A 12,369-nucleotide genomic window follows, 5' to 3' on the forward strand; every position below is an offset into this window, starting at 1 on the left:
CTTTCTTTTTTTATTCGTATAGTATTAATTAAAAACTGGACCTGCATCTCCTGCAAATATCAGCCTAACCAGCTATGGCCGTCTCTCTAGTTGCTCTGGAACTTGAGGCACATCTGGATAGCATTAGGATAAAAACTGTCACCCAGTTCAGGTATGTTGCGCTGTGGGTCTCCGGTGCATTTTCAGGGGCTCATTGTGGTGTCTTTCCCTTGACCTCGTCCTGGGTCTGCACCCCTGATGGCAGGTGTATCTGGGGGCAACGACAGATGCACGGAAAGGAGGAGCATCAAGAACCAGACGGAGATACCCTTAAAGTGAGGCAAGTTTTAGTGCTTCTTTAACTTAGCCTCCGCGCGGGACTCTGCAACAGCCTAAACCGTGCTCCATTCAGTTTGACCCGATCACCCCTCCTCTGCTCAGGAACGCAGCAGCCGGACTTCAGAGGAAGTGTGGGGAGGAAGGAAGTAGGCATAGAAGGGTGCAGGGCTCTTGAAGTGAATAGCCATAACGTCTTTGTCACCAAAGCGTACCTCAGGAGCTTTCAGGGAGTTCTTTTTGTTTATTTGGCTTTAATTTGTGGCCTTTGGTTGATGTCTCTAGTGGTTGCTTATGCCCTCTCCGCCATCGCTCCCTCCCCCCCAATCAGAGATAGAGCTTAACTATCCACGAAAGGAACAGAAAGATCTCCGCCTCCGCCCTGGTGCCCTAGTTTGTGGCCAGCCTTTTTTGGGCCACGCCAGGCAGGCCGGGGAGATCCTACTCATCGTGGTGCACGCGCGGGTCAGGTTGGGGCCACGCCGCTCTGCAGCCAGGGCTCAACCACGGTTAAAAGGCGAAGTCCCGTGTCCCTTCCAGCTCCCTTCTTGCTAAGCCAAGGAACCCAGAGTCATCCCGCGCTCCGCGGGCTGGGAGGCCCCGGCCGGGACGCGCGTCGGGCGCAGCCGAGGTCCCCCAGCGCCCCCTACAGCCGCTCGTGGGGTGAGACAGCGCCGGGTCCTGTGCTCCGCACCACGCCCGGGACCCCACCCAGAGGCCGGCGCCCCGGGACCGCGCGAGCACCCGCAGCTCCCGGCTGCAGAAGCGGGGCGTGGGGCCCGGTGGCTTGCCGCATCCCAGATCAACCTCGATTGCTCCGCCCGCGGCGGCCTGACTTCCCCTCCCTTCCTCGGTCCCTCCCTCCCTCCCTCCTTCCCTCTCGCCCGCCGGCGCCGGACACGCTGCACTTCTCCTGGGGCGCTCTTCCCCTTGGCCCACCATCTCATCCCGCGCAACTTTGGGACAGTGGCCGTTCGGTGTTGAATGTTCTCCTCCGAGAGCGCATGGCTAGGGAAGCGAGGTGCGGGCCGGGTCCCCGAGGGGCCGTCGTCTGGAAGGCAGTGCTGCTGCTGCTGTGCCTGGAGGTCCCGACTGGGCGCCCCTACAACGTGGACACCGAGAGCGCGCTGCTCTACCAGGGCCCCCCCAACACCCTGTTCGGCTATTCGGTGGTGCTGCACAGCCACGGGGCGAACCGCTGGTGAGTGGACTGGCACTGGGCGCTTTGGGCATCCGAGAGCCGCGAGGGAACGGCGCCTCAGGGATTCCCTGCCCAGTTCAAACTTTCCTCCCTCTGGAGGAGCCAGAAGGGGAGCCCTGCGACGGCCAGCTCGCTGGATCCGCTCGGGAAGCGAACTGATGTGGGGGTGGCCCGCCTGGGGTGCGTTCCGGCGCAAGGCTCTGGAGCTGCGAGTTGGGGGTGGCGGGTTGAGTGCGCGAGGTGGTGGGTGGATGAGGAGGTTTGGGGGAGCGGCCCCGCTGCCAGCTGCATCTGTGGAGACCAGGAGTTCAGTGGGCAGCACAGCTCACGTCTGCGTGCACGTGCACATTTCTCCCTGTAGGCTCATAGTGGGGGCGCCCACGGCCAATTGGCTTGCCAACGCTTCAGTGGTCAATCCCGGAGCGATTTACAGATGCAAGATCGGAAAGAATCCAGACCTGAACTGCGAACAGCTCCAGCTGGGTGAGTTGGGTCTGGGATGGGGGCGGGCGGGGGGGGGGGGGGGGAGGAGGGGGGAACTAATACAAGTCCTGGAAAAACTCATTGTTGCCTATTCTAGTTTAAAATGAACGATTTTCACTCGTAACTCCAAACCCTCTAACCTTGTTAAAACAAAAGTGACTCCCTTCTTTCCATCAACATTTTTCTCCCTTTTGATTACAAGGATGGTTGCAGTACCGGGGCAAAACTATGGACGGGAAAGTTTCTTAGGATACATTCTCTTCACCTCTCCCTCTCTCCCCCTTATGTAAAATACATTTTAAAGTCTCTCAGCACATTAAAGACAGGATCCAGATAGGCCATCGCTTAAGCATTTTATTCCCATCTTTGACCTATCAGCCTTGTTAAAGACAGGCTAAGGAGCAGGTCAGGAATAGCAGCTGGAATTGACGCCATATCCTGTCATTGAGCCTAAGGGCTTTCTAAAAAAGAAAATGTTATAGTTTTATTTAAAATATGAAATGTAAAAGAAGAGCACAAGGAAAAATTGGCATCTCCACTGTTACTATAATTAAAATGAGGGCTAAGGTATAATTGTTAATTTTTCTCTCCCAAAACTCTCATGTTAAATGGATACCTCTATTTGAGGTCATTACTTAATGTCTCTTCTTAGGTGACAACTTGAAAAAATGTATTTTGATCGGGGGAGGGGGAGAAAGTTCACATTTCAAAACCAAAAGCAAAGTTGTTTTGCACAGACACGTGGGGTAAGAAAGGGGAACTAATATTAATTTAGACCTATCTTGTTCTAAACACTGTTAGACACTCCTTTATATGTTGCTTCCCCTCTCCCCCCTCAAAGCACCACTGGGTCATGGTTGGCATTGTTCCTACTTTACACATGAGGACTCTGTGACTCAGAGGGTTGCAAGTACTTTTTCTGAAGTTACTCAGCTAATGAGGGAAAGATGGGACCTCAAATTCAATCAAGTCAGCTTGGTTCCAAAGACCAAGCCCTTTCCTTTCCTTTGTGCATCTTCAGTGCAAAAAAATTAAATGAGGAGTCCAATATGATATATCATCTGTAAATGGTGAATAAAAGGTTACAATTGGTACTTCTTTCACATTTATCTTTGCTATAAATAGACCTTTGGGATAAGCTACAGCATCTTTAGCCCCTTTTTCTTTTTATAGTAGTCTTTGCTTTTTCTCCAACCGGAAAGCTGGTTTCCCTCATTTAGAACGAATTCAAAGAGGTTGTGCACAGAACTCAGAGAGCATCCAGAAAAGTCTAGCAGTTGTCTGTGGCATGTGGGATCAGCGCTAGCGTTTCATTAAGTATCTTCCATCCCAGAAGGCAGACTAGGAAGGCATAACGTCCATAGCCCTATCCATTTGGAACAAACTGCAAAGCATAATTTTCATGATATGAAAGAGTTGTGGGATGAAGAATTAGGGAGCAGGGGAGACAAACTTGATCTGCCAGAGGATCTTGACAGAGTCTCAGCAAGGAAAAGTTTCATTTCTGTTGTCCTGTCAGCTTCCTGATCCATGGCATTGTAACTACTGGTATTTAGCGCCTACTTCCTGTCTGGAAGGGCACTGAATCTATTTCTAGACGTCTGTGTTTAACTGGAAAGATCATGTCATAATATCACACACAATATGAGATAATAATGCCTGTCAAAATGGAAGGAAAACCTAAATTTGGGGGCACGTGGAGCTTGGGGATTGACTACAGACATATCCTCAGAGAAATATGCACATGATTCATGTGCCACAAACAGGAATTAAGTGAAGATTTAATGGATGGATAAATGAATAAAGGCAAAGTGAAAGTTTGATTGTCATCAACCTGACTGATGAATAAGAGAATTAATTAGAAATGATAAGCCAAGTGACATTTTTAAGTTTCAAAGTTTTGGTCAATAAAAAAAAGAAGGTGTTAACTGAGATAAAAGGCAAAAAGAAAAACAAGTTTTCTGGTCAGTCAGTTGAAATACTCCCATCTGTGGTAATAGCTTGGAATATTTGCAAAAGAATTGACTGAAGTTGTTTCTCATGTAACATTTTAAACAATATGTCTTCTATTCCTTCAATAAAGAAATGGTGTGCTTCTATTCAGAACAAACTCAGAAGTAACCTGAAGCTGTAAAATAAGGGATTGGGGATGAAGTCTAGAAAGGAAACACTAAAAATAATAAATTGGTAATAAAAGACATGTAAGGATTATCACATTTATGGGCTATGTAATATTTTCTATAGAAATCTTCAAGAAAAAAATATGTAACTACAGATACAGACAATATTCTAATTCTATAGATTATAAGAACGGCTTCAGTTATTCTGTCTCAAATGGGGGTAACTATACTGTATAGGAAATGCTTAGCTCGATACCTGACATATAATAGACATTTAAGAAGTATTCATTTATTTCTTTTTATCCCTGTGTTCGACTTAAAACTGTATCTGTACGTTATCTGCTATAGTCAGGTGGAGGCTAATAAATAGGGACAATTAAACTAAACAAAAAGTTAAATGTATAAAGTAAAAGGTAACAGTTGAGATGAAACATGGTGAAAAACATTTCCTTGTTGAACCCCCTGGAAAAATCTTATGGTAGTAACTAAACATTGAGCTATGATTGCCATGTCAGTAAGGTGTTTTCTTTCATTTGGAATGGCTTAACTTGCTGTCAAGGAGATGAAGTTGGAAGATATTGTAAAATGGTGCCCATCTCCTAGTACGTTAAGTACTATGCACGCAGACTGGTCTTTAGGTCTCAGTTAGAATTTCACATCAAAGTTTGACTCAGATGGACTCCTCCCTCGAGAGAGGAGATCAGTACCCTCCCATTGCATGCCATCACCCCTGGATAATGTTGTCACACGCTGTGGCATATTCACTGGAGCCATAATCAGAAGTGAGCAACAGATGCCCATTTATCTAGAACGTTCAGGGGGTAAGGTGTTGAGAGTAAGATACCCCTTTTAATGAAGTGACTTGACTTTAGAAGAGGTGTTTTCGTCCTGCATGCAGACAGGCTGCCCCCACCTCCCTGCCTGCCAAAGTGTCTCTCCTCTCATTCTTTGGTACTTCCTTCTATGAACCAAAGGAAGGTGGGTTCCCCATCAGGAAGGTCTGAGCCCAGACTTGTTCCCGAACACGTTGTGTCTGAGGAGGCCATAGTGATTTCACATGTCCAGTTGCTTTTCCACTCGGGCATTCTTTATTCTTGCTGAGGCCTTTCTAAAGGAAACTTTGATCACACGTGGTTGCTAAATTAAGGCATTAAAAATAATGACTCCATTACCATATGGAGTCATAGACTTTCCATGGATTACCAATATTCAAAGAATTAGAACATAATAAAATACATAAATGATTATAAAATTATACTAAAAAGACTGTCCTTATTAGGTCATTCTAAAGACATTCCAGATCTTTTTATTACTTTGGAGTCACTGCTAATAGCATTATACGCATGCTACACACACACACACACACACACACACACACACACATATCTGGGTAATAGAGTCTAAAGTTACATGGTTACACTGCCCAGGAGCCACATGTGGCTATTGAGCACATGAAATGTAGCTAGTTTGCAGTGAGAGATGCTGTAATGTTAATTAATGCTGGATTTCAAAGACTTAGTGCAAAAAACAGAATATAAAACATCTCTTTAATTTTTTAGATATTATATGTCAAAATAAATATTTTAAAATAAATACTGATTACATATCTAAATGATAATATTTTGGATGTGTCAGGTTAAATAAAGTATATTTTTAAAATTAATTTTATTTCTTTTACTTTTGTAATGTGACTACTATGAAATTAGACATTTCATATGTGGCTTGTATTATAATTTCTACTGGACAGCACTGCTCTAGAGAAATATAATTTCCCTGCATGAAAAACACTAACTATTTAACAGGTGCTTTCCAGTGTCTGTGCATAAATGAATAGGACTTTCACTTTTCTTTTCTAGACCAAGTGCTGCGTAATTACTAGACCTTTAAGGTTCTTGCTTGTGCCTCTCTTTTCTTTACTGGAAAGAACAAGGATCCATCACAAGTTGGTCATCATTATTCCCCTTCAGATTTCTTTCTAGAAATATCACTCTAGCCAACCTCCAGGGTAATACTAAATAACCTATTTGGAAAAGGTTAATTAGCATTGCATCATTAAATGAATGATGACCTCATTCTCACTTCTGCCTGATTTGCAGGAATTATTAGCTTAACATTAAAAGGCAAACCTCACACTGTTGAAACTTCAAAATGTTCTTGATAACTTTTCTTTCTCATTTGCAATACTCTTTAAATTGTACCTTATGAAGTTGAGACTGATACAGACTGGTCATTTTGAAAAATTGTCCCTGAACATAAGTTCTAATTATGCAGAAAATCAAGACAGAGAGCTTCATTAATAAACTATCATGTTAAGAGAATTAAGTTTCCTGATTTCCAGCAATTTCCCAGACTCCATCTCTAAAAGAATGTTTTCCATCTAATTTGAGAGCTGAGGTTTTCTAAATGCATTTCATTTTTGCCTTAAGTTTACTTGATCACTGAGTAATGTTCTTAATGACTACGAATATCTCCCCTCAGTAAGAGTTCTAGAGCCAGATATGGCAATCTGTTTTACATGTGGGTCATTTATTCATTCATTCATTTACTAAGGGGTGCCAAAGGGCCAGAACTTGGATGTAGGAAAGAAACATGGTCCTTGCACCGAGGGAGGTTAGGACAGGTTATTATAGGAAAAGTATGGTGAGATCTAATCTAATTAGGAAAATCAGGTGATGACTTCCTGGGTAATTGATGTTCAAGTGGAGAACTGAATAAAAATCAGCAGTTAGCTGGAGAAGGAGGTTTATGGGAAAGGGTGCCAGACAGAGCAAACAATGTGTGTGATGACCCAGGTCTTTCAGAGCATTGGCATCTTTGAAATGAAAGAATAATTCATACAATTGGACTGTGGAGTGTGAAGTGGATGGTAGGTTGGAGAGCTAAGCAGGGATTAATTTTGTACAACTTTGTGAGCTCTGGTTAAGGAGTATGAATTTTCTGGAGGTTATTAATGCTGGGGAGTGCTGTGATCAGATTTGTGTTTTAGATACTTCTGGTTGCAGGGTAGTGAATGCTTTGGAGTGAACGAGTCAAGGCTGAAGGTAGTGAAACAATTTTAAGATTTTGCTACTTTTTAGGCTACTTGGATAAGTGCTTGTACTAAGACAGTGGCAGCAGGAATGAAGCAAAACAGATGTTCTACAGTTAGTTGGAAGCCAGACGCAACAGGTCTTGGTAATTATTAAATGAGAGAGATGAAAGGGAAGAAGGTTTCAAAGATGTCACCCAGGGTTCTGACTCGGGCCATCGGATGGACGATTGTGCTGTCCACAGAAGACAGGGAAATAAATATCTAGGGTGCGTTGGGTGCATGGGTCTGGTGGGCAGGAGGGGTCTCCAGCGGCAATTTGCAGAGTTGGCTGCGGTGGACGGAGAGGCCAATCAAAGCCATAGGAGTTAATGAGTTTAACTTAGAAGCTCTCTAGGCTGATCAGAGGGTTCAGGAGAGATCCCAGAGGATTCCTACTATTTGAGAAGTGGCTAGAACAGAGTTGCTCAATTCTGGCTGCAAATGAGATTTTCCTGCAGAGCTTTAAGAATACCAGTGCTCAGGGGATGCGTGGGTGGCTCAGTCCGTTCAGTGTCTGTCTTCGGCTCAGGTCATGATCCCAGGGTCCTGGGATCAAGTCCCACATCAGGCTCCTTGCTCAGCAGAGAACCTACTTCTTGCTGCTCCCCCTGCTTGTGCCTGCTCTGTCTCTCTGACAAATAAATAAAATCTTCAAAACAAAAACAAAAACAAAAACAAAAACACACCAGTGCTCAGGCACCTGGATGGCTCAGTCAGTTAAGAATCTGTGTTTGGCTCTGGGTTATGATCGTAGGGTCCTGGGCTCCCTGCTCGGTGGGGGGACTGTTTCTCCCCCTCTTCCCCTGCCCCTCCCCCCACTCATGCACGCTCTCTCTCTCTCAAATAAAGAAATACAATCTTAAAGAAAATAATACCTGGGTACATCCTAAATGAATGAAATCTCTGCAAGTGGGTCTAGGTAGGTGTGACATTGTGATTTATAGTAAGAAATATCATTTGGTCTTATTCCCTGTTTTTGGCACAGAGTTCCTAAAACTTGGAAATTTTAAATGAAGAGAGCTACAAAAGTGTCTTTTGTGAGTGAGGTGGCTCCTGGACCCCATGTAAGGATGGGGACTGGTTACCAGTGAAGCCAAACTTGGGATTGGAGGGTTGGGACTTTCCGTCCCACCCCTAACTTCCAGGATGGAGAGAGGGCATGGATGTGGAATTAATCACCAATGGCCAATGATTTCATTAGTCATGTCTATGTAAAGAAGGTGCTGTAAAAACCCTAAAGGACAGGGCGGGGAGATCTTCTGGCTTGGTGAACACATGGGGATTCGGGGAAGAGTGGAATGCTGAGAGAAAGTGGAAGCTGCGTCCCTTTCCCCGTGCCTTACCCTGTGCCTCTCTCCCTTCTGGTTGTTCCTGACTTATATCCTTCTACAGTAAATTAGTAATCTAGGAAGTAACATGCCTCTCTGAATTCTGTGACGTGCTCTAGCAAATTAATCAAACCCAGGGACGGGATAGTTGGAACTTCTGATGGTAGTTGGTTAGAAGAGTAGGTGACAATCTGGACTTTTGATTGGCATCTGAAGTGTGTTTGTGTAGGTGTATGTGTATTGGGGTGGGACATTTTGTAGGACTAAGTCCTTAACCTGTGGGATCTGATGCTATCACCAGATAGTGTCAGAATTGAGCTGAATTGTAGGGCACCCAGCTAGTGTCAGAGAATTGCTTGTTGGGGTGGAAACCATTCCCCCCAATCCCCCCCCCTCCCCACACACAATGAAATTGAATACAGAACCCTTAGTAGGGCATTAGGGTTTCCAAAGTTCCCCAGATGATACCAGTATTCATCCATGGTTGAGAATGACTGGAGAAGAAAAGAGGAGCCTGAAAAAATTACTGAGGAGAAGCTAAAGAGGTTGCAAGGAGATCTGATCAGTGTGGCATTACCGAAGTCAAAGGATGAGAGATCGTGAGAAGAGATAAGTGGTTGGCAGTATCAAAAGTTGCCAAGAGGTCAAGCAAGGTGTAAGAACTTAGTACAGTTCATGAGAAACCTTAGTAAGACCAGTTTTAGTGGCAAGGCCAGAGACTATAGAGGGTTGAGGAGAAGTAAGGAGTAAGAAAATACTGGTAGCAGGTGTCAACAACTCTTTTATCTGGGTTCTTCCTTCATTAATTAAATACATTTTATTGTTTACTTATGCTAGGTAGTAGGAATAGAAAGTTGAGTAAGACATGGCTGAAGCCCTCAAAGAACTCACTCTAGATGACAATAGAGACAGGTAAACATTGGATCATCAATGATGAGAATATGTGTTAAACATGATAGAGACACAGTGGGGGAGAAGAAATTGTTTGAATGATGAGAGAAGGTTTCCTGGAAGAGCAGACACCTGAGTCGTGAGCGTGTTCTGGCCACTTTTGATGAGCATATAGTAAAAAGCTCAATACATGCAAAAGGGATGGATGCATTTCTCAGATTTGAGTGATTCCTCTGTTGTACACGTCAGCATCATTTCCAGAGGTCTGGGCCAGCCCCGGGTTCCAAAGATTCTGCTTGCTCATACCAGGCAATCTAAATGATAATACCCCCTTCTGGGACAGGGAGCTTGGAACTGACCATCTTTAAAAACAGAGATTTTTTTTTTTAATTTTAAGACAGCTGAAAACATCAAATTAGAACATGGAAGTGGACTTACAAGTGTTCAATAATGCAGTGTGTTTGTTCTGATGCCCCCCAAAATTAAAACAATGGGGGAGGGAATCTTTTTCATATAAATTATTTGAAATTCTATAATTCACAATGAATATGTTCAGAAATAGTAAGCATGTGGACTTAGTCATCAGACCTCTTTTATAGGAAATATTGTACGAAATGGATTAGGCATGTCCTTTAAAAATAATACCCTGTGTTGAAGATTCTTTCAATGTATACCCTATGTTTGTGAAATCGTTCTAGGTCTGCCTCACCAGATACCATTCTTGTTGTCTTGTGAAAGTTTTTTAGTATTCTTTATGGTGTCATTATTTTGTCTGCAGATCATTGTCTAACATCCTATCCCATCCTTAAACTTTGGACAGAGACATGTCCTCTGATGTCTGTAACTCCTCATCTCAGTCTGACCCTGTATAGGATAATGCCATGGAGGTCCTGACTAACCCTTATTTCTCTCACATACTTCATACTTCGCATTTCCTGACCTCTTCCATCCTACCTTGTAACTTCCAAAACCACGCAGCGTGCTTCAATATTGACCACCTACCATTGAGAGCATATTTCCCTAGAGGGTTGTTTTTTTTCTTTCAGTTTACATTTTTGTATTGTTGTTTCAAAGACACTCATCTATTAGTGATAGTTATTCAAATGAATCTGTAAATCCAAGAGATTAACTGAAAACCATGGAAGTAGAGAATTTTCTTTCTTTGTTTTCTAATGTTGGAAATTAGTGTTATAAGAGTAGGTTATCATAGAAATCGGATTTGTGTAGGTTTGTAAACAATGTCAGTATTTGTCTTCTTTCCCTGCCTCACAGGGAAATAGCCACCATTGTAGGTAGTATAGGGTGGCGGTTGACAGTGTCTACCTGAATCGTTCCCCACTTATTAGAGGTGTAACTTTGGGCAAGATGCTTAACCTCCCTTTGTTTCAGCTTCTCCATCTGTAAAATTTGGATTATGATAATATCTGCTCATAGGGATGTCATGAAAATTAAAGGAGTTAATATATATGTTTACATGGTATTAAAAGTGTGCTTGGGTACGTAGGAAGCATGTAATAAATATTAGTTATTATTGTTAAGACAGTGGTCTCTCTTTAAATTATGTTCACCAAATGTGTCAGTTGTGCTACGTTGTAGTTAGTGAAAAGACGTTTCGGTTTTCTGTAGGAATTTGAAGAAGTTGGGGCCTAATGTCCGTGGACAAGAACCATAACCCAGAATTAAGCTCACAAGTGACCTGGTTTTGTAGAATTTTGAGGTCTAGTGATGATTCAGGATCAACCCTGATTTATAAAATTGCAGCCCTAAAACTTGGCTCTTCTGCCTGGGGACATCTACCTCTGTGGTGAACTCTTTCTGAATACATATAAAGTAAAATAAAATAAAAATAGAAAGTAAAAAAGGGATATAAAATAAAATGGAACAGAGGACTGAAACGGCCGGCTTTTTCAGGCCTGTGGATCTGTGAGCTGTTTCTCACCTACACTGGGAGTGATTATTAGCCATTATCACATCTGGACAAGGAAGCCTGAGAATATGACATGTGAATACATGTTCTTCCAGAAAGAAAATACTTTGAGTTTTGTTTCTAATTCTGATGTTTATTTCAATATTTTGACCCTTTTGTGCTTACTTTGAGATCTTGACTCCAGACAAGCTGGAGGAAATGGTCTTCGAAGTTCAGTATTCTCATGTCCTGTCATCTCCAAAATTTGGCATTTTACTTTTCATGACCTGGAATTATTGTTATTGCTGTTGAATTCATAAACATCGCTGTTATCTTTTAGAAATATCACCACCATGTTTTATTTAGGTATGTGGGAAAAGTACATAGGTTAATATAGTGAACATGATGGATTTAATAGTAATTAGAATTCGATCAGAAAAACTAACTGCGGGCTTCAGAGGGCAGGGGTGTGGGGGAATGGGATAGGCTGGTGATGGGTAGTAAGGAGGGCACGTATTGCATGGTGCACTGGGCGTTATACGCAACTAATGAATCATTGAACTTTACATCAAAAACCAGGGATGTACTGTATGGTGACTAAAATAATATAATAAAAAAATATTTAAAAAAAAAAAGAAAGAAAAGAAAAACCATAAGAAGGGGTCAGCTTGGCCGAAAGGGCTGAAGACCGGCTGACCAAATCTCGCAGTGCCGTGAGCGCCCTCTGCTGGTGCAGTCTAAAGCAACACAACGCGGGGATGCTGCGGCGCAAACATTTCCCGTTTAATGAACACCTACTAGGTGCCAGGAAGGCTTATAGGCACAAGGGCACATTTTCTGTGATCCTCATAACCCTGAGGTTATGGCATCTATGATAATCTTCATAGTTGAATTGAATTTTCACTTTTAATCCCATTTGTTTTTCTAATATTCTGAATTTAGGTAGAGGAAGGAATTGTGCCATTATTTGTACTCGGGAATTATTGCTTCTACAAATAAAGATATCCTGAATAAATGACTCTTTATAGAACATAGAACAGTGTTCATCTAGGTCT

The 12,369-nt window shown here is 42.9% G+C and overlaps 1 protein-coding gene across 1 annotated transcript in view; it reads left to right on the forward strand.

The window, feature by feature from the left end:
• Positions 1 to 1,020: 1,020 nt before the first annotated feature.
• Positions 1,021 to 12,369, forward strand: part of ITGA4 (integrin subunit alpha 4) — a 75,202-nt gene continuing 63,853 nt past the window's right edge. Inside the window, exons 1-2 of the mRNA XM_026492400.4 lie at positions 1,021 to 1,516; positions 1,878 to 1,999. Of these exons, the coding sequence (XP_026348185.1) occupies positions 1,320 to 1,516; positions 1,878 to 1,999 (319 nt within the window). The 5' untranslated portion in view covers positions 1,021 to 1,319. The remainder of the gene's footprint in view (positions 1,517 to 1,877; positions 2,000 to 12,369) is intronic.

The sequence above is a fragment of the Ursus arctos genome, unplaced genomic scaffold (assembly GCF_023065955.2).
Source record: "Ursus arctos isolate Adak ecotype North America unplaced genomic scaffold, UrsArc2.0 scaffold_1, whole genome shotgun sequence".
Taxonomy (NCBI): Eukaryota; Metazoa; Chordata; class Mammalia; order Carnivora; family Ursidae; genus Ursus; species Ursus arctos.